The 23211-nt window shown below is 42.5% G+C and overlaps 1 protein-coding gene across 2 annotated transcripts in view; it reads left to right on the plus strand.

The window, feature by feature from the left end:
* The window catches only part of slc43a1b (solute carrier family 43 member 1b), a 46857-nt gene extending 27303 nt beyond the window's left edge, over positions 1–19554 (plus strand). For both annotated transcript variants that reach the window (XM_083927576.1, XM_083927577.1), the window contains exons 6-15: positions 2246–2338; positions 3154–3287; positions 6688–6830; positions 9652–9798; positions 9917–9952; positions 11456–11588; positions 12236–12365; positions 12489–12562; positions 14467–14590; positions 14838–19554. In XM_083927576.1, the coding sequence (XP_083783702.1) occupies positions 2246–2338; positions 3154–3287; positions 6688–6830; positions 9652–9798; positions 9917–9952; positions 11456–11588; positions 12236–12365; positions 12489–12562; positions 14467–14590; positions 14838–15074 (1251 nt within the window). In that variant the 3' untranslated portion in view covers positions 15075–19554. The remainder of the gene's footprint in view (positions 1–2245; positions 2339–3153; positions 3288–6687; positions 6831–9651; positions 9799–9916; positions 9953–11455; positions 11589–12235; positions 12366–12488; positions 12563–14466; positions 14591–14837) is intronic.
* The last annotated feature ends 3657 nt before the right edge of the window (positions 19555–23211 follow it).

The raw sequence follows: 23211 nt of genomic DNA on the forward strand, positions 1-23211 counted from the left end.
GTAGCTCACATTTCCTCTTGGTTTCTGCCTTTTCCTCGCTCCACTTACGTTTTCTCCAACCTTCGTCGTTGGGGCGAGCAGAGGCCTCTTGCTGGTATCGGCCTTTTCCTTCTCCATGGTAACAGATGCTCCGGTAGCTGAGCTGCTAAGCTAATCACTAGCCGCTCAGAGTTTACAGAGCGGGAGGAGGAGTGGGAGGGTACGAGGTGGGATGAGGCAGAGCAGGTAAGACGAGAAGATTGGATGGAGGGTACGAGCCAATGGGAGCCTTCTGTGATGGAGGGCTCCCATTGGTCAAATTCTATGCAGGCCTGCGGCTGATAGACTGAATGGACTTTTTCGGTTCTTTTTGTTATTCATATTGTGTAGATCCGGCTACAGGACCATAATCACTGTATAAACGATGTTAATAATAATGAGCAATATTCCAAATGGTAGACCGTAGCTTTAAATATTTGACACCACAGTTCCCTTTCAGGCTTGTCCAAAATCTCAAGGACCTGGGATTAAACGCCTCACTGTGCATGTGTATCCTTGACTTCCTAGAGGGCAGACTCCAGGTGGTGACTCTTCCGCCCTCATCCTTAATAATGGAGCACCTCAGGGCTGTGTTTTGAGCTCCCTGCTGTACTCCCTGTACACACACATGCACTGCCATGGCCTTATGAGCTGTGTTCAGAAAAACAAACCCACATTGCTGTGCCTGCATCTGGGAGATTGTTGCTAACTTTGGTTGATGCTGGACAGTAGAGAATAAGACTAAGAGAATCATTAAAGTCCCCCTCCACTCAAAAAAGGGTTTTTCATTTTCTAATATGTCTGACATTGACTATAGTAGCTTGGCAGTTTTAGTTGGTACGTCACTAACCATAAACCAATCACTGTCTGTGAAACACTATTTGACGAGGGAACAACTTCGACACAACACTGGCAAAGAAACTTGAAACCTCAGGCTCAGAGTAGACTGTCAGTACAGAGAGAAAACACACTGTCATCCTAGCTGTCAGCCACTGACAGTTATAAGCTAACAAGCTAACGAACAACAGGAACTAATAGAACATGCTAACCACACTTACCATTCTGATACATCTGTTAGTCGCTGATTTTAGTGACAACATGATTCCTCATCTGCATCAGGGTCTGACTGATTCCAGGTTCAGGACGGCAAATCTATAACTTAGTTAGAGATCTGTCCGTGTCCGTCCATCCACTTGCGGGGGCCCCAGGGGTTGCACCTCCTATACTGCAAGTCTGTAATCCACCCAAGGAGCTCCACTGCCCCGTCGCATCCTGTCTGAAGCCGACTCAAACATGTGGACCTATGGCTGATTCTTTCTGATATGTTTAGTCATCTGTATGTTGTCACCAAAGAGTCTCAACCTAGCGTGCACAAGCAGCGGTGGGCGGCGTGAGGCCAGATGCATAAAATCTCAATGAGGGAGAAGGAGTAGATGTGCTTCCAGCCCCTTCTCTGTGTTTTTTACTTTCTATGTGGGAAAACCATGTTTAACAAAACATTGGGCTACTGGCAGCTGAGTAGTTTTGAAATACTTTAACACACGTCTGGAGTGAGACTTAAAAGATCCAATCGATGCCTGTAATGCGGACAGAGCCACGTGCTGTGTGGTGTGTGGTTGGCAGCACTCCAGCTGTGTCTATAGTTAGAGTCTGTAGCACAGACACTCTCCAAAATTTACCATCTGCATGGCCAGAGAATTTTCACATGCACACACCCACACCCCCATGTACACACCCGCACACAACACAAGTTATCATGACAAAAAGATGTGTGAGAGCACATGCTCTTAGAGTTGAAGCTGTAAATACTGTCTGCACACGTTGCTGCTGTGCCATGACGTTTCTGCTGGTTTGTGTGTGTGTGTGTGTGTGTGTGTGTGTGTGTGTGTGTGTGTGTGTGTGTGTGTGTGTTAATGAGATGAACTTCCTCCCTTCTCATGAAAAGCTTGTGTGTATAATAATGCAGTACCACCATCTACTGGTTAAGTTTTCAAAGTGCATTTAAATGGCCGAGAATGCACATTTCAGGGATTAGGTTTATTCGTTTCAGGCGGTTTTACTTTGTCTGTTGTTTTATAAAAACTACTGAAAGAGGTCATACTCCATGAATAGACTCAGTAGCAGCTTTTCTGACCACATTTACTGCTGAGTAAATGATGATGCATCATTTATTTGTTTGATATTGCAGTAGTTTCGTTTCTCTTTTATCTTTCTCTCCGTCATCTAGCTTCCTAATATGTTTGGGAACATACGATCAACCATCCTGTCCCTGATGATTGGCTCCTATGCTTCCTCAGCTGTCACCTTCCCTGGTGTCAAGGTACACACACACACACATACATACAAACACACACACACAGCGAAACGCACACATTTTCGTCAATTTGCTTGGGTAGTTTTAACTTCAAATATTAAAGCTTTAAGGTCCTTTGTCAACTGTGCTTATTACATTATTCTATACTGAATGGCCTATAAACAAAAGTGCATTTTTTGGAGAAAATACATGTGACTGCTGAGAAACTCTGAAAAGGAAATTTATATATTTATAATTAGATGAACAACAAAAGAAAGACAGGAAGAAGGAAAGAAAGATAAATGGGAGAGGATGGACAGAAGAAGGAAAAGAAATGAGAACCAATGATAGATAGTGATTAGAAGGTAAAGGAAGTGCACTCAGGGAGAATTACCAAAGTATTCGTTGGCAATGAAATCTTAGGCCTCAGTCACCCTCCAACGATGCTCACAAAATTACTATAAAGATGTGGGGCGGCTGAGGCTCAGAGGTAGAGCTGGTTGTCCTCCATTTGAGAGATCGACGGTTCGATCCCTGGCTCCTCCGGTCCGCTTGTCGAAGTGTCCTCGGGTAAGACACTGAACCCTGAATTGCTCCCTGTGCTGCGCATGGGTGTGTGACATCGCATTGGGATTTCAGTGATGGCCTTGTTGTTAAAAGTTAGATTTAATGCAAATACAATGATTCAATAAGGTCAATTTACAACATGCTGATGTGCACGTTTTAACATTTTCCTTCTCCCCCTCTCTTCTGTTTATTCCCATCCTCATTCCTCTTCTCTATGTTTCTCTCCTTACCTGCCCTCCCTCTGAACCCTTTTCCTCCCTATCTTTCCCATCCAGCTGATTTATGACCTTGGCATTTCATTCTGCACCATCATGTGGGTTTGGTCTGGTATAGCCTGCCTAGTCTTCGTCAACTGCTTCCTAAACTGGCCTGCTGAATCCTTTCCAGCACCTGAAGACATCAGATACACGTCAGTGCACTCCACAGCCTATTACTGTCCTCATGAAAGCACTAGTTACGGTCACACGAAGCTTCATGAAGCGATATGAACCGTTTTCTACTAGATGGCGCTCTATGCAAAGCAGAGCATTTTTCTTTAGACCAAGAGCTTGGACATGGTTCATGAAGCCTCATTAGCCCATCACTCGAGAACACTTAGACTTAGACTTAGACTTCTCTTTATTCATCCTTTGGGATGAACTCCCGCAAGGAAATTGAGTTTCCAGCAGCTAACAAAAACACAAGGGAGGTGTAAAATAATTACAGTATAGGATAAACAATAAACTCTTAGCTAAATAAATACAGAAAGTATAAAAACAATAAACAGTAAACAATAAACTCTTAGTTAAATAAATACAGAAAGTATAAAAAACAATAAACTCTTAGCTAAAAAAATACAGAAAGTATATTAAAAAAACAGTGAACAATAAAATGATAGTGCATCAATTTTTGTGCCACTTGCGGGCAGTATTTAACAAACTGTAAACACTAACTAATCATCTTAAAATTACATTTATTTGTGTCATGAACGGTGCGGGGAATAACTCCGAGGAGCGGGACCCAAATGCAGACACAGACACCGAGTAAGATTTAAACGAATGTTTAATTGGAAACAAATAACAAACAGTGTCCAGGGAACGGGGAAAACAGGAACAGGGTCCGGGTGCAGATGATGAAGAACCAACGCGGCGATCAGGAGACAAACACGAACAGGTCGTAGGAAAGCAGGAACTCTGGAACTAAAACACAAGAAACAAAGAGACAAGAAACAGGAATAGAGCAACACCAGTAGAAAAACGAGCATGGGTAAATGGGAGCCGACCAAGAGAGACACGATACCACATAAATGCAACAACGGTCTGGCACTGAAGGTGAGCCACATCCGGCTTTTTATCCGTCAGCCGGGTGAGCTGATGAGCCACAGCTGGACGGAACCGACAAACATAAAGGGGGAAACAGACAGAGGAAGACAAACTCACACAAAAGGAAGAGGGAAGAGGCTGACAGGACCTGGATCCTGACTATTTGGCCAAAGTGACTTACTTGTGGAGCTGAGTCTGCTTCTTAGGGCGCACTCACACAGTTCATCGCCTGGCCAAGGGCCAGAGGGGGCCAGAGAGGGAGAGAGAGAGAGAGAGAGAGAGAGAGAGAGAGAGAGAGAGAGAGAGAGAGAGAGAGAGAGAGAGAGAGCGAAGGAGATGAGAGAGAGAGAGAGGAAGAGAGAGAGAGGGAGTAAAAGAGATGAGAGAGAGAGCGAGAGAGAGAGAGAGAGAGAGAGAATGCCCCTTCTGATAGGCATCAGGGATTTCTGATCAGACTGGCATCAGGGGTGTCATCGCAAATTACGTCCACATTCTTCTTCGATGACGACATGTTAGGGCATGTTTCCGACACTAGATTTTTTTTTTTTACATGTGAGTGCAACAGTGCTGTGCCTAGGCAGACCTTTAAGCACAAGCATAGAAGGCAGACCCCACTCAATTTACTGTATATTTGACTGTCCCCACGATGGACATTTAAAAAAATAATGCTGAAGGGTTTGCGGTGGTCTAATGCAGAGGTGGAATGTTTAGTGCAGATTTGGTCAGATGAAAATATTCAAAAGCAGTTGGACAAAACACACAAAAAAGGTATACGGACAAAAAAAGCCAGGCATTGCCATGATGTGTGTCGTATTATGACGCGATGATGTATAAGTAAGAAGCAATTGTGCCTTCTGTAGCAGTGTGACATCTCGTCCGACTAAGAGATGTCAGCCAGACAGGCAGGGATTCATTCTGTCACCTGGGTTTCAGACCGGGGAGGGTAAAGCCATGTAAGGGGGTCACAAAGCCAAGTGACTAAGGGCGCACTCCCACTGTCTATCCGTACCGTGCCCCATGCATTAGGGTACTTGTCCCCCCCCTCCAAGCCTGTTTGTACTCACACTACCTGGGCCTCGTGCAAATGCTTCTTGCTGCCTATACGTCATCACGCCGTAACAGGTCACACGCATTGATGACGTCATCGCGATGCTTCGCTTTGTTTACAAATCTTTCCATAGACCTCAGAGTTTTTGTGTGTCTTGTCGACTGTTTTTGAATATTTTTTTCCATGTCCGAACAGGCGCACATAACATGACGTCAGAACCGCCGTAGGCCTCGTGCTCATACACGTGCGCACGCTAGTGCTCGTACATGTGCAAACGTGCTTTACAAAAGCCCACCTCTCCCAAACGGGCCGTGGACGGCAAGTGTACCGCACCTAGGCCCAGTAAGGTTGCACTAACACTGGACAAACAAACTAGACTTTACCAGTGAAACGTGCTTGGGCACGGTATGGATGGATGGATGGATGTAGAGAGAAAACATAAGGGACCCACAACAGGACCTTGAGGGAGGCATCAAAAGTTGCTGAAAGGTCCAGTGGGATGACAATGAAGGAGAGGGAGGTTCCCCTGTGATGGGGGACAGTCTCTGTAGAGGGGCCTGCCTTGAAACCAGACAAGAAGAAGGTTGTTCTGGTGGAGCTATGCAGAAAGTTGAGTGAAGACATCATGTTCAGGTTTTTTAGAAAGAAACGGAACAAATGAGACAGGTCTGTAGTTAGTTATAGGGAATGCGTTAGCTGATTTACTCATCCAGTAGCTATGAAGCAACATTAGTATTCATTTGAAGTTGTGTTTGTGGCCACCTTAGCACTGTGACATAATTACATGAGGCTCTCCTGCAGCTAACCTCATATTATCATCTTTCATAGGATAGGCTATAATTTCAAACGCAGGATGAAATTTAACAGACCACTTCAGAACAGTGGACATTATTATGGATTATGGATTCAATTTTATGGAGTACATTTGAAACTGTTGGAGCAGTGGGGAACCTTGTGGGGGTGAATTGAAGTCCGATATTCAATCCGCTTCTAGCTCTAGTTTGGTCACTACAAGCGACCCTTTAATATTATGCATAGTTATTGGATCCCTCATTAGAAATATTGATTAGTAAAGCTTCAAGCCTCTGCGCGGAATATTGACATTTTAAAATGTTGCTATAATTGCATAAATAATAATCTACTACTCCTGACTAAATTGCCATTAAAACTGAATATTATATATTATTAAATAGACTATGACCATCCACAGTCATAATTCCTCATGACTTATTCAATGTCATTCCATGTAAGGCTCTATGTGAGTAGCAGACTGTCATGATATTTCCTCAGCACGTTCATGGTGAACCCGTTGTCTCCATGATTTGAAGCAGTAATCATGGATATCATATATATTTTCAGGTGTAGATAATTCTCTTCCATTTGGATCTTTATCTAGCGAGGAATATAGTTATTTTAGATGCCTTATTATACGTGGATCTCTATTATTTTCTCTTTTGCAGTAAAAAGGTGAAGATGAGTGGAATTGTGACAGAAGACAAGACCACTGGGGACAGGTACGTCACACATGTGACTGTCATGGAAGACATGATGGCACCTAAGCAGTCAGAACCTGAGCAGGCGGACCCCCAAAGCACAACCCAGGGTAAGGAACAGATGGAGATTTATATAGATTTACACTTCATCACTGCAGTATATGACACCAAGCCCTCTGTTTCTGTTCTGGTGCAACACAGTTCCAATGTTTTATCATTTTGTGGCTATCCAAAATAAGTGAAAAGACCCATGTAGGCTTAAAATTACAGGAAGAGTTTGACTCAGACTAAACCCCCTCGTGGGACCCCCTCGAAAACGAACAACAAATTAATACATTTCAAATATATGAAAGGATACTGCTGTCGTGCGTCCAAATGAGAGGTTAAGTTAGCTTAGCTTATACTTATAGACAGAAAAAAACATGTTTAAACACGATATTAAGTTAAATCCCTACTCCATGTTCTCCATATTCTGCATGAGAAGGTAGTACCTGTTACAACAAGAGGGGAAGTCCTTTCCCCTCCGGTGGACCCCATGGGAACTACAGCACAAATACTTTTTTGATCCCATTTGTTTACCCATGAATTACACATATGATGTTTGTTCATTTAAAAGATATGTTTGTAAGTCAAGAAACCCAACGTTTATTGTAAGTTTGTTGTGGTACCCCTTAGTTTTGTGTGAAACTGCGCAGTGTGCTACATCTAATCGCCACAATAAACATCATCTAGCTTGTTCAACTTGCTCACTGGCTAGCTAACTAGCTAACTTAGCAATGTTTCACAACACATGTAACATATACCTGCTGTGTTTTCTCCAGTGATGCTTTTGATCAAGAAGCAAAAGGACAGGCAAGACCCTTTTGCATGACTGCGTTATGTTACATACACACACATACTTGCGCAGGCATTGTAGCTTCAGCGAAATGTCACTTGCATGACTTTGAGGTGAGCAGGTGTCATGTTCTTACTCAAGGAAAGCCGTACTACTTCTTAAAGTTTAGAAAGTTTATTATAGGTTAGAGAAGTTGAGGTTTTCACAGAGAGAGGATCTTTAAAAGTAATGGTCTTAATTTTACTCCTCATGATGCTGAGGACACAGAAATCAAAGTCATCCTGGCTTCAGCCAAGCTGTTTCTGAAACCAATAAGCCAGAAAGAGTATTGAGCCCCTCCCTTCACAAAGCATTTATACAGCGATAAAGTTCATTGGGTGGTTGTGTTTGGTTCAGAATGTTGCTGAGGCAGTTCCTGGTTCAGGCTTTAGAAGTCAATCACTCAAAAGTTGAATGCTCTGCCCCCTGGTCACACAGTTCCTCCAATGATCCACCAGCTCCTGTAGAAAGAACACTCCCTACTCTGTAACTTCCACTTCCTGTCGGTCCTCTCTCATCTGACTGCACCGAATTTAAACCTGGAGCGTATCTGCAATATCCTTTAATCATGCCATCTGTGTTAAATTGATAATAAATTGAAAGCATGCTGAATCATTCTTTTACCTAATTTCAATACGTGCACAGTGAGTAATAACAAAACTTAAAAATCCCCACAGTAGCCTTCTTAATTACATATTGTCACAATCTTATGCATAAACAGCTTTATGACAAACTGTGGAACAACTCTCATGTAAAGTGCTGGGATAAAGTCTGACAGCCTGTCTCAGGCATTCTCCTCCCCTTCCACTATCTGTCAAGGGCACCATTGCTGCATATGTCGCTTAGCGCAGTCTATGACAATTGGGATTGGTTTAAAGAAATACTAACAAGCCAGATTGTTTTCAACCCAGACTAATACAACTGAAACCCAGTGCATGTGGATTCAACACTGGAACTTCTGCCAACATCAGTTTTTAAAAAGCAAACTGTCTCCTCATGTGGGCAGAAGTTCCAGTTGAACACTGACTTCTACTCTTTCTGCTACACCCCTGTGTTTTAAGTGAAACTGGTTCTTTTAGTGCAGTGTGAAACTCCTGAGGCTTTAACTGAAATGACACACACTCACCATGTGTGTCATGCTTTCATTAGTCTCATCCATTGGTTGGGACTGTTTCAAACGGGTTCCTTGCTCTGCTGGTTGGGAAGAATTTCACAGGGAATTAGGATCCAGATTCAATGAACATTAGGGGTGGGTGTAATTAATCTAGTAACCAATCTAGGGGTCAACCAATATGGATTTTTTAGGGCCGATGCTGATACCGTTTTTTTCATCAGCCTTAGCCGATGACCGACGGACTGCCGATTTTCATGAGCCGATATTTGGAGGCGATAGTACTTTTGCTCCTTCAATTTACATCATAAAAATTACACACATATGATAACAAATGTTACAAGTCTCAATTTTTTTTACTTAAAAAAGGCATCTCCGGCAACACGGAGCTGCCTGTGGACACCTGTCTGTAAATAATGCCAGGAAAAAAAACTATCGTTGAACGCAGCAGCCCGCATCGGCCGATGCGATACACCTAAAAACACAAATATCGGCCAATAATAATGGCCGGCCGATGTATCGGTCTATCACTAATCCTGTCATAAACTGGCAAATGGCGAAGTGCCAGAAAGCAGAACAGTTCTGCCATGTCTCACTGAAATCTTGTTCATCAGTATAAATGAAGTTTATATAAAACAAAAAAAAAAACAAATAAATGAATCCAAAAAACTAACATTTCAGTGCTTACCCAGCCTAACAAACTTGCTTATGTAAACCTGTCTGTCATGTATTAGATGACCAAGTCGTCTCTGCATGTTCATTGTGTTACCCATGTACTTTACTCTCATAGGAAATAAGAAACATTAATAATGTAATGCCAACTCCAGGGCTAGGTACAACATTGCCATGAAAACATAAAGGAGAAACTTTTCCATGTTTCATGTAACAATTTGGCTGAACTGTTTGAGTAGCTAAGTGGTTCTCTAGCTTCTCTTGCTTTCTTCAGGCCCGGTGCCACTCTGCCACTCTGTGTGCTCTCCCATCTTCCTGTGGAGTGTCATCACCATGGCAATGACCCAGCTGAGGCTGATCTTCTTCATGGGTGCCATGAACAAGATGCTGGAGTTCCTGGTCACCCACGGCAACCCCAACCGTAAGAATAATAACCTACATAAATATTTTTTCTGAATTGTTGTAGTACTCCTTTTACTTTTGATGTTGTGTTCAACCATCTGTGGTGACCTCTGACCTGAAGCTGTTGTCTCTTCCAGCCTCAGAAGAGCTGCAGCAGGAGGTGAAGGAACAAGGTAAGATGCTCAGTGCTGTTGCTATGTTCTGACTGATGTTTCTAATAGTTTTGTGTGATTACTAGATGTCTTAAAATATTTTAAACTAAATACAAAGACAGCCACGTGTTGTTATGATCTTAAACACCTGACTCAGGTCATGTCTTTGGTGTCCTTGGTTCTTGCTAACCCAGTAGCCAGAATAAAATGTTGGCATTCTACATTTCTGAAAACCACAGATACAATTAATCTCAACATTTCATTTCTGAACCACTGTTTTAGCGCCTGAAACCCACCTAGGGGTAAGGGAAGACCAAAACTTTTTAGAGCCATATTTGAACTGATGTAATAGTAGAATCTAGAAGATGTTATTTAAATGTACCTTTCATACATGCATTTTGACCTTACAGTTTGTTTGATTTAAGCTTTGACTCAAGAAAGTGTTTTTGGTCTATGGTTAATGTTGTGAATTCTTTCAAAAACCATTACTTCAGTTTAGGCATACATTAGGTTAGTAAAAGATTCTGGTTTGGGTTAAAATAAGGATGTCTATTATGTAATTAAGTTTCACTTTCATAGTCCATAGAAAGTCCTGTGTTCGTTTGACCCAACCATCCACCCTGACGAGAGTTTGAGGCTCGTTATACTACATCACCTGACTTCCAGAACACTTGCTGTCTGTCTTTCTGTCCGTGTGTTTGTTTGTCTGCTCAACCCCCAAGACACATGTCCGTCCTCCATAGAACTGGGTCTGTTAGATGTTCCTGCATGTTAAAGGGAAGGTTTTGTCGCCATTGTATGCACAAGATTGCTGGATAAATACTGTATAGAAAGATTATTAATATTGTTATTGTATATAGTGCGACTTGTTGCTGCTCATGGGAATTGATGGGCCTCTATATATCATCTCTTGGTCTTGGACGTACTATATGTAAAGTGTCTTGGGATAACTCTTGTTATGATTTGGCCCCAGGAACCCTCTTGCTGCGAGGCGACAGTACTAACCACCACACCACCGTCCTGGCTGGGGCCCTTCTGTGTGGAGTTTGCATGGTCTCCCCGTGTCTGTGTGGGTTCTCTCTGGGTTCTCCGGCTTCCCCCCACAGTCCAAAGACATGCAGGTTTTAGGTTCATTGATGACTCTAAATTGCCCGTAGGTGTGAATGTGAGTGTGAATGTTTGTCCGTCTCTGTTTGCCTCTATGTGCCCTGTGAAAGACTGGCGTCCTGTCCAGGGTGGACCCTGCCTCATGCCCGATGTCAGCTGGGATCGGCTCATCGAATTCAATTGAATTGAATTGGTCTGAGCATCCAATATCGATATAGCTGGTTTTACTTTGACATCATTTGAAAGCCCGGTGCATCTCATACAGGGTGCCTTTCTGTTTTTTGCAGAAACGTACAATGCCAACATTTTATTTCTGGCGGCTTGGCTGTGACAATAAGTACTGTAGAGGCTCAATCTGTCTCCTATTTACTGTGTGTTTCGATTGACTTTCACTCTTTCTCTGCGTGTCCTCCCCAGTTGGTTTCTACTCATCTATCTTCGGTTCAATGCAGCTGCTGTGTCTACTGACCTGTCCTATGATTGGCTACATCATGGACTGGAAGTTAAAGGAGTGTGAAGAGGAAAATACAACCACACCAACAGAGAAGAGGTATGACGAGAGTCCAGTTGCTTCTCTTTAGGTTTAGGCATTGTCTTGCTACACGTAGACATTGTTGTATAAGAGTCAGCAAGAGGGATGGGTTTTGCATAGATTAAGCTCGGAAGGTTCTTCCCAGGTTTATCTTGGAGTTCAGCACTCACATGTCAAATGCACATCAAGTTCTTGGTTGTTTGATGCCTTACACTAACCCTAACCCCTGGAGTCCCTTTCTCTGGGGAGTGGGCAGATAACTAAGGTTTGGACCCAGGCAAGTAAATCATGGAGTTCTTACTCAAGGTGACATGCTGCCCCCTATTTTTTTTTACCAAATTGCAGCATGAGAGTCAACTCCACTTGGCGTCAAATTTGTGCCATTCGCTTTCATTTCTAAAAGATTTGGACATGCTTATTGTTGCGTTCCCATACGAGTGTGGGATTATCCCTATATAGCAGCCCCTCTGGTAAAGGCTTTACAGCATTTGCACCAACTGTAGTGTAGTAAAAGTTAAATATTTCCCCATGAACTGTTGTGGAGTGTAAGTATAAAGTTAAAGTATAAAGTTACCTAGACTGTAAAAGATGAGGGAAAACTTGGCCTCTGTAACATCCATACCTCCTCCTTAGCTATCAAGTCTTTTGACATTTGTCCCCTCCAGCCAATCAGATCCCCCAAAGAGAGACAGAAAGATCCAGAAACTGACCAACGCCATGAGAGCTTTTATCTTCACCAACCTCCTATTGGTCACCTTCGGAATAATTTCCTTGATTGACAACCTGCCCATACAGGTTAGGAAAATACTGTACAGGAATACAACATATTTTACACATTATACTAATGCAGAACCAATGCCTATGACTTTACAGACACACAAGTATGAATCTGTCCTTCTGTCTTCCCTTCTCTATTAGATGGTGTCATTTGTTCTGCACACCATAGTGAGAGGATTTATCCACTCCTGCTGTGGAGGGCTCTACGCTGCTGTGTGAGTATCAGCACCTGCTGCTTTCATGTTTGGTGTCCACTCAGAAAGAGGCTTAAGATCCTGAAAGCCTGTTCTTCGTCAAGTACCATCTCCCCTCTGAATATCACACACAAGATGCAAAAAAGAACACTCCAAGTTAAATCAGATTTTTTTTTTTACTATATTTATAATATAAACATTACTGTATAATGATATCCCAAACAACATGTGGGTAAAGGATATTTTCCGCCTGTGTTTAACGTGAACTTACGGATTAAAGGCCCAATTTCATGAGCCTGGTCCATATTCAACAGAAGGATCCAGAGAACAAAGAGTTAGTGAGCAGCTTGCTCCATAGCTGCTCATCTCATCCGTGGAAGCCTCCATGTTGTTGTTTACATCTCATTGTGTCACACTTAAATCAGCCTCTAAACCAACACTGATTGGTTCGGTCGCTTGGCAAACTTCTCCAAATTTTCTCCGCTGCACGTTACCAGACTGATCTGTGAGGAAATTACAACAGAGCTCAGAGATCAGGATGGGCTCAGGAAGCTAGTTAAACAGTCCAATGTGTAAGCTTTTTTCTTGTTTAAAACATTACAACATGTACAATATTTTTATAAGCATCTAGTCTGCCATCATAAGAGGTTAAAGAAGTAGAGTTGTTCTGCCAAACAGAAGCAGCTACACCGTTAGCAGTACAACAGTTAGCAGCTGTGCTGCTAAAACCAACTACACCAGAATTAAGATTAGGATCAGAGATATCTGGGATCTGTGTTTAAAAGACTGTTGAAATGTACTCACTCAGTGGAGTACACAGAAACTAACAGCTAGCAAAGAGGAAACACAGTCCACACGATCCTGAACAGTGTCATCACTGCAAATTGTAAATTCTAGCCTGATATCTGACTGAATTGTCAACTAATTACACTCCGTTTACATCTTCAGTCTTACATTGGCTGCACTTTAACTGATTTCCATGGGGGAGGGGAGTCAGTTTCCCCTAACCAATCACAAGATACTTTGTTTTAGCGATATGCTTACTTTAATAAGGGTAAAATAATTAAATCGTGCGGCTCTTCTAGACTTACCAAGATGGTATCAGACTGAATCTATCCAGTACTGACATTGAAATAAAACATTTGCAAATGTTGCAATGCTCAAAACAACAGTAGCAACCATAGACCCTGATAGCAACGGAGTAGGCAATGGAGGAGCACGCTGGAGCCTATGACATAAGCATGTTTAACTAACTTGGTGCGACTGACCAGTGAGCACGCAGATTGGCAGCGGTGTTAGTCCCACTCCCACCCATGGTGCTGATTGCCGCTTAGTTTTTAACCAAGAAACCGTAGTTTCATGTCACCACATGTCAACTCTGGGGAGTGGGCAGATAACTAAGGTTTGGACCCAGGCAAGTAAATCATGGTGTTCTTACTCAAGGTGACATGCTGCCCCCTATTTTTTTTACCAAATTGCAGAGAGTCAACTCCACTTGGCGTCAAATTTGTGCCATTCGCTTTCATTTCTAAAAGATTTGGATATGCTTATTGTTGCATTCCCATACGAGTGTGGGATTATCCCTATATAGCAGCCCCTCTGGTAAAGGCTTTACAGCATTTGCACCAACTGTAGTGTTGTAAAAGTTAAATATTTCCCCATGAACTGTTGTGGAGTGTAAGTATAAAGTAGCATAAAATGGAAATACTCAAGTAGTGTACAAGCACCTGTACAATTCTTGAGTAAGTGTACTTTGTATCATCGCACCACTGTTCTATAGACATTAAATACTTGATCATCCCTTTGTACTAGGTTTAGAATATTTGAACTGTGAATTAAGACAATGACAAAAAGTAGAAGAGATTCTTTGTCTTGGTTTTTATGCTGATAATTGTAAATCATGTCCATGTCCCATCACACTCTAGGTACCCAGCCAACCACTTTGGAACACTGACAGGCATGCAGTCAATGATCAGTGCTGCTTTCGCCTTGCTCCAACAACCACTGTTCATACTGATGCTGGGACACTTCAAAGGGGATCCTTACTGGGTAGGGAGCAAACACACACGCACACACACACACACACACACACACACACACACACACACACACACACACACACACACACACACACACACACACACACACACACACACACACACACACACACAAACACACACACACACACACACACACATACACACACACTCAAAGAGAAGACAGAAAGAGGCAAATACATACCATAGGCTTTATAACAGCTTTGTCACATGCACTGACATTTCTCTCCCTACAACAGATCAATCTGGGCCTCCTCATCTTCTCCGTGGCTGGCTTCCTGTTGCCAGGATATCTATTCTATCACCGTAGAAACCTGATCAGGGTAAAGGCAGAGCGAGATAGGTTGGCTGCCAGCCAATCAGACAGAGAGAATGCTCCTCTAACCCACTCAGATAGTGGAACTGCTAAGAGCCAAGCCAATGGGCATGCGGCTAATGGATACGCACCAAATGGATATACTGCTGAAGATGTTTGATAGGAGTGGAATGATCAACTTATATATTTGTGATTACGGTTCAGTAGTTTTAAAAAAATATTCTGAGGATGCGGTTTGACACCTATGCCATCTAACACAAACAAATAAAACACAAAGATTAAAGCCAGCAATAGAACCACATTTTGGTTTACAACAGGATACATACATATGACAGGAAGTCACATGTATAACTTAAAGGTTGAATATGGATAATGAGCAGAACAGCGCCATCTAGTGTCTAAAGATCTTAGTCACAAAAAAAAAAAAATTCCAGCAATCGGGTTGCCAGGTTGGTCAGTAGCCTACAGGAGACCGGAGTCTGTTTAAGCCTGTTTGAACCCGTCCCCTCCAGAAAATCACACAATAAAAACAAGGATTAGAGGAGTTTGACTGACAGTTAGCCGTTAGCCGTTAGCATTTAGCATTAGCCGTTCCAGCTAAGTAAACATGTAAGTGATGTTAGCGATCAAGGACAAACATAGCCATTTGGGCGTGCGTTTGAATGGCTTTGTCTCCTTTCTCTCAGTCCATGGAGTGAATGCTCGGCCTATATTGACTCTGGTTTTTGCCCGTCTCCGCTCACTCAGCTGCTGGGACAAATTAGCAGCTGCAGGATTGGCAAACTCCATTTCACCCAGTGCCAGCCTACAGTAGCTGCACCCAACAACAGACAACCCAGGCAACCAGCAACGCCCAATGCTATTGGCTGCTACCATGGAAACACAACGGGACAGAAAGTCATTGTCAAACCCATCAAAGATTTTTTTTTTTATATTTATTACTAAGACTAAGACTAAATATATCTTTTTATGGAAAAGCAATACTTTCATTCTGTACCCCTCAAAATGCCCTGTGAGTGTATTTTTAATTTTTTTAATATAGCTTTTAATAAAGATTCTACATATTCAACCTTTAATGTCAGGTTTCTCGTTTAGAAACAGATTCTTCACTCATTTAAAATTTAAAATGACACGTTAAAGTTTCTCCACAAACAAATTCCCATAAGTCAGAATATGCATTCATGCGATGGACCGGTGCACTGCATGCTGGGAAAGTTTCCAGCCCCCAAACCCTTGACCCAAGCATTAAGTACAGAGAGAACATTAACATTCAAGGACCATAAAGTGTTTGTGCATGTTTGATCCTCTCACATACAGCAGCTCTGCTGGAGTATTTCACATTTTCATGAAGCATAACTTCACTTTTTAGATCATTAAATGTGCTTGAAACCTGCTTGTATGAAGTATCCGTCAGAGCAAACAGTTAAACTGTAGCCAGTAAAGCAGGCCTACACATACTGTATGTTACAGTTACGAGCACTATTTGTCATGTCTGCATAGCAAGATCATTTAGACGGGTTTTTGATGTCTACTCTAAAGAATAGGTTCACTAAGTTTTGAGTGTACACTGAATTACTGTAGGTTTTGCTGTAATCAGTCCTCGTGTTCATACTACTAGTACTGTAGCTATTGAAAGACCTCTTCCAAATGCACTTCTATGGAAGTTACGGGGGGGGGGGGGGGCGTCTAGTTTATCTGAAGTATAATGAGGCTACAGCAGTCTGAGAAAAATCATGTAGATATTTTCAGCCAATTCGGCCATTGCCAGATGATTGAATGGGCGTTATCAGTTTGTTTAAAGATGCCCTATTATGCCAGTTTTCAGGGTCATATTTGTATTTTCCGGATCAATTAGAATAGGTTTACATGCTTCGGTGCATGCAGCACCTCTGTGTGGCAGGCTCTGTACAGCGTACAGTTTGAGCCGTTGTGTAGCAGCAGTCAGATGATAACGGATGGTTTCCATAATTACATGACAGCCAGTGTGTTTTCTGACTCTTTCTGTTTACCTGAATGCAGCCAAAGTCTGCTCAAACGGGATTGGTCAATACTACTACAAACAGAAACCAGACTGCTTCCTCTGTCATGAACGGTTCTGGGAGTAACACAGAGAAACGGGACCCAAATGCAGACCCGGGAACAGAATTCGATTTAAACAAGTATTTAATGAACAACGGATTAACAAGAGTGTCCAGTGAGCAGGGGGAAACGGTGTAGGGTCCAGGGAAAGGGTTTGCTCTCCGGTGCAAGTCCAGGGAGGGGGACAAAACAAAAGACGACGAGATGATCACAGGAAAGACACGAACAGATTGCAGATGAACAGACGGGGATGTAGATGAGGGAAGGGGATCTCGGGAAACTATAACAAAAAGGAACCAAGAAACAATTAGCGACAAACAAACATGGAGCATAAGTAACGGGAACCAACCAACGGGACACGGTACCACGTAAATGAGGGAACGGTCTGGCGCTGAATGTGTCCCACATTCGGCTTTTTATACTGCAGGGGAAGTGATTAATGGAACCGGCTACAGCTGGGCAGAACCATGCTTTCCAGCTCCAGACAGACAAACACAGAGAGGGGAGACACGTGCAGGGAAAAAAAGACAGAGGGAAACAAACACAAGAACAAAAGGGAGAAGGGAAGGACTGACAGGACTGGGATCCTGACATCCTCTACCCAAATCTAGTTTCATTCTAACCTTTGTGATAACGTTCTGATCGGCTGATATTTTCCACATGTACAATCATTTGAATCACTTTGGACTACTGAAGCTTCTGTCAGCCACCACTCACACTGAAGGTGCATTAGGAAGAGATCCCTTCATGTGTTAACAGGAGGAATGGTCATATGGGCACCTCACTATTATTTTAAGGCAGACTTCAAAAATATGAACCAGTCCTTTAAAGTTAATAACTGTAAATGACAAAACATTTCAAAATTCCATTTGCCAACACTGTCCAAGCTCACAAATGAACGTTATTTCTGGCCAACAGAGATCTTGGATGAAATGATATAAGCACTATCCACCACTATTACCGCTTAATGTTCACAGTTTTTCAGTTCAACTTTAATGTCTGTTTTGGAAACTGAAACACCTTTAGGGAGGATGAATAGAGGAATTAGTTTTTCCCTTATTTAAATATGTGAGTTCAGGTCATGTTAAAGAGCTGTACTTGCACTACTTTGGTGTGATTCCTTCTATAATGGTGATAAATAGATCTAAAAGCTGTGGTAAAATATTTTAACAGGGTTATATTGATTGAATTATAATATATAAATATAATATGTATTGATCTTTTGCATGGCTATTAATAACCACATGGTTCTAAACAACATCATACAAAACATCCCTAAAGCAATTATAGGATAAAGTATAGTTATATCAGACATTTTTATAATAACAATGTATTAAATGATAACGTAAAAAGAGCCACCCTTGGCTTTACGGAGATTTTTTCAGTTGATGTGCAGCTTTACTGTTTTAATTCATATAGTATGGTGCTATAATAAAAACTCTGACAGTTTGTTTCAATGACAGTGGCATAACAACCAATTCTCCTAATATCTCTGACATTTGGATTTGACGCTATAAATGTGACTTAAAGGAACAGCTCACCCCAAAGTCAAAAGTCCATATTCTTCCTCTGACCCGTATTGCTATTTTATATTCAGTTTGGATAGTTTTGGTGTGAGTTGCCCAGTGTTGGAGATATAGGTAGAAAGAAAATAGTTCCTACATGAAACATCTCACAACTAGGCTGTGGAGAGAAGGCAGATGGTCGCCCGGGCAACTCACACCAAAACTATCTAGATTGATAAATAGCACTGCAGGTAAGAAGGAAAAAATGTGTATTTTTGATTTTGAATTGTTCCTTTAATGAGTTGACTATTTAAATGTTTTGTAAGTTTCCAACGTTAGTACAAAATCACAGAGACTCGTGTTGAAAAGACCTGTAGGCTGAGAGCACAACATGGCTTCCTGTAAACCCTGTGAATAGAGAGCTTGTACAGTGTTAATACAAGCATGTTACGTTGAATGATTGCTTCATTTAGTGATTATGTAAATAGTTAATGTGAGTTTGCATGTGTGACATCATGTACATGCTTCAGAAGTGCCTTGGATTGTCCTATACAAAGGGAAATCTGCTGGTGTTTAAGTGTCTTAATTCAAAGGCACAAATAAAGAAACAGCATGAGTTTATTGTGACATGCTGCTCATTGAATAGCTGTCTACAGACGGAATATCCAGCATGTGCACCTTAAACTATAATGCAATCCAACATAGGAATACGTGGGCAATTAAGTATTCTGACCAAGCTGCAGGGAATTTGACATTATAGGCTTCACAAAGGTATTTATTGTATATCTGTTGTATTGGATTGCATCACAATGTAGAGCTGTTGCTTGTGTGGTGTCCACCTACTGTGTGTTATTATTTCATTGTCTATCAGCATAATTAAGTTGAATCGACTGTCTCAGCGTTCGTCATCACTCATTTTGGTGATGAAGAGGGAGCTAAAGTTTATTTTATTTTTGAACATATTCAGAACCAACTGTAAGATGTAACAGAGTCTGAAGCTGAATGAACAGGGAGAGTATTGTTAAAAAATAATTGTTCAGTGTAAATAACTTCTCAAAAGAGGAAGATGTATTTTGTGAAACATTTGTTTGGTTTCATTCTGACTTGATTTGCAATGTTGCTTTGATTTGTTGTGGAGAAATGTAAAGAATAAAAAAGATGTTTACTCAAATAGTGTTTCTGTTCTTGTTTCCACATTTTACATGGAATTTGGTAAGAAAACCAAAACAAATTCCTTATATTTCCAGGCTTGTGAACAGGAGGGTAGCTAGAGCGGTGTCAGCTCACCTCCTGGGCACTGCCGAGGTGCCCGTGAGCAAGGCACTGACCTCCCAACTGCTCTGGGTGCCATCTTATGAGGAGGCCACCTCACTCTGCATCTCATCATCTGTTAATGCATGTGAATAGGCAGAGATGTGGACTTGGTGACTTAGACTCGGGTTGACTCAAGTCACTGATTTGATGACATGCAACTTAAAAAGAAAATATGACTTGAGACTTGAGACACATAGACAATAGGCATGACTTGAATGACTTGTGTTCATTTTATGTTTTCAGTGTAAATATTAAATATTAAAAATGTCAACATTGTCAATGTTGACATTACAAGTGTGTATGTCTCGTAACCCTGTGTAAGGGCTGATGTTAAAACCTCAGCCTGGTCTGGTAAAACCTCTGTTGTGTCCTGGTTGAGCTGCAGGGAGTTTGCTGCCATCCATGACTTGATGTCTACAGTGCAGTTAAAAAGGGCATCAGTTGGCCCTGTGTCATCAGGAGACACGTAGATGTACAGTTGCATATCATCAGCATTGCTTTTGACAACAATGTCTAGGATGTTAGGAGAGCCTGTGCAATTCTCTGCGGCTTCAACAGCAGTGGGAAACTTCAGCTTTGGAAAAAAACTGAGTGAACAACGCAAACCTTTACCTCATGAAGAGAGCTTGTGATTATGTACCTCCATCACTGATTAACTCAGCTACTTGACGTTTACGATGTGGTCGTTAGGTTGCCCTAGTTATAGCAACTTAGGTTATATTTTACAATAGCACCACAGTGAGTTATTTTACTCTGTTCGACCACAGTAGCGTTGATAGAGCCGTCTAACTTGAGCTAGCTAAGTAGTGTTAGCTTAGCTGACATTACTTTTTCACTGTGTTAAGCTAGGCAGCCTTAATTAAAATAATTTCCCCCTGGGATGATTCAAGTATTTCTAATTCTGATTCTGATGCTGTTCATTGTGAGATTGACGAGTGTTGGTAACAAAGTCCCCTCTGTTAATATTCTTGATCCACTTCTGGAGAACATCTGCACGCCCAGAGAATCCATGCAGACCGTACGGCCTCAGACAGGGGCACTCTTCATGAGGTAAAGGTTTGAATCCATGTAGACTGTACGGCCTCAGACAGGGGCGCTCTTCATGAGGTAAAGGTTTGAATCCATGTAGACCGTACAGCCTCAGACAGGGGCGCTCTTCGTGAGGTTAAGGTTTGAATCCATGTAGACCGTACAGCCTCAGACAGGGGCACTCTTCATGAGGTAAAGGTTTGAATCCATGTAGACCGTACGGCCTCAGACAGGGGCGCTCTTCGTGAGGTTAAGGTTTGAATCCATGTAGACCGTACAGCCTCAGACAGGGGCACTCTTCATGAGGTAAAGGTTTGAATCCATGTAGACCGTACGGCCTCAGACAGGGGCGCTCTTCGTGAGGTTAAGGTTTGAATCCATGTAGACCGTACGGCCTCAGACAGGGGCGCTCTCCATGAGGTAACCGTTTGAATCCATGTAGACCGTACGGCCTCAGACAGGGGCACTCTTCATTTGGTAAAGGTTTGAATCAATATAGACTGTACGGCCTCAGACAGGGGCGCTCTTAATGAGGTAAAGGTTTGAATCCATGTAGACCGTACGGCCTCAGACAGGGGCGCTCTTCATGAGGTAAAGGTTTGAATCCATGTAGACCGTACAGCCTCAGACAGGGGCGCTCTTCGTGAGGTTAAGGTTTGAATCCATGTAGACCGTACAGCCTCAGACAGGGGCACTCTTCATGAGGTAAAGGTTTGAATCCATGTAGACCGTACGGCCTCAGACAGGGGCGCTCTTCGTGAGGTTAAGGTTTGAATCCATGTAGACCGTACAGCCTCAGACAGGGGCACTCTTCATGAGGTAAAGGTTTGAATCCATGTAGACCGTACGGCCTCAGACAGGGGCGCTCTTCGTGAGGTTAAGGTTTGAATCCATGTAGACCGTACGGCCTCAGACAGGGGCGCTCTCCATGAGGTAACCGTTTGAATCCATGTAGACCGTACGGCCTCAGACAGGGGCACTCTTCATTTGGTAAAGGTTTGAATCAATATAGACTGTACGGCCTCAGACAGGGGCGCTCTTAATGAGGTAAAGGTTTGAATCCATGTAGACCGTACAGCCTCAGACAGGGGCGCTCTCCATGAGGTAACGGTTTGAATCCATGTAGACCGTACGGCCTCAGACAGGGGCACTCTTCATTTGGTAAAGGTTTGAATCAATATAGACCGTACGGCCTCAGACAGGGGCGCTCTTAATGAGGTAAAGGTTTGTGTCGTTCATTCAGGTTTTTTTCCAAAGTTGAAGTTTCCCACTGCTGTTGGAGCAGCAGAGAATTGTACAGGTTCTTCCTGACTACCTAGGCATCGTTGTCAAAAGTAATGCTGCATAAAAGTACAGGTAAAAGTAGAGACGGTTAACTTCTAGTGACAGCTCCCATTCAAGCTCGCGCATACTGGAGGGAGAGACCACCGCAGTAATGGCGACGCCACTAGATGGCAGATAAACACACAAATGGCTCGCCAGATTCTTATTGTATTAGGATAGACTTGACTTTTCCTTTAACACTCAGGCCTCTCCGCAGCCTCTACATGGAAACACTCATACTAAAAGCATGTTTTCTTTGTTGAACCTCTTATGGGAAATGGGTCATCACAAAATCAGCCATTGTTTTTTAATGCCATGATTGCCTCTTTAGTTTAAGAGCTTTATGGACTCACATGCCAACTGCAGCAGGGCTTCAAAACACACACACACACACACACACACACACACACACACACACACACACACACACACACACACACACACACACACACACAAGCTCCAAAATAATAACTCTGTGTTTGTTTGTGTGGAGTTTGGTTGTGTGGGTTTATCCTTTATCCTCATAGCCCCTGCTGTCATTTTAATCTCCGCTTTGTGTTGCCAGTGGATGTGTGTGTGTGTGTAATGAGAACACACACACACACACACACACACACACACACACACACACACACACACACACACACACACACACACACACACACACACACACACACACACAGCATACGTTACTGTGTCAGTATGTCACATGAGAGGATTAAAACCTCATGTCAGTGACAGCTTATGTGCCGACCATGCTTAGTGACAATATAATATATTACCAAGGCTTTATTGTTATCTAGTGTATTTCAGTCAACAAGGCGGACTGCGAGTTGCTGTGCTGGTGAATACGTTTAATCACGATTTTTACTGAAATCATGACGTTTACAGTAAGGGCGGGGTCACGGTTGGAGAAGCAATAGAATACGCGTGCAGCTTGATTGACACCCTTACCGTCCAATCGGCGCTATTTTTATTGCGACAATTCTGTTGTTGGACCCTGACATTAGAGTTCTGTAGTACTGACAAATATGTCGGCCTCTGGGA

This window comes from Echiichthys vipera, assembly GCF_963691815.1.
Source record: "Echiichthys vipera genome assembly, chromosome: 2".
Lineage (NCBI taxonomy): Eukaryota > Metazoa > Chordata > Actinopteri > Perciformes > Trachinidae > Echiichthys > Echiichthys vipera.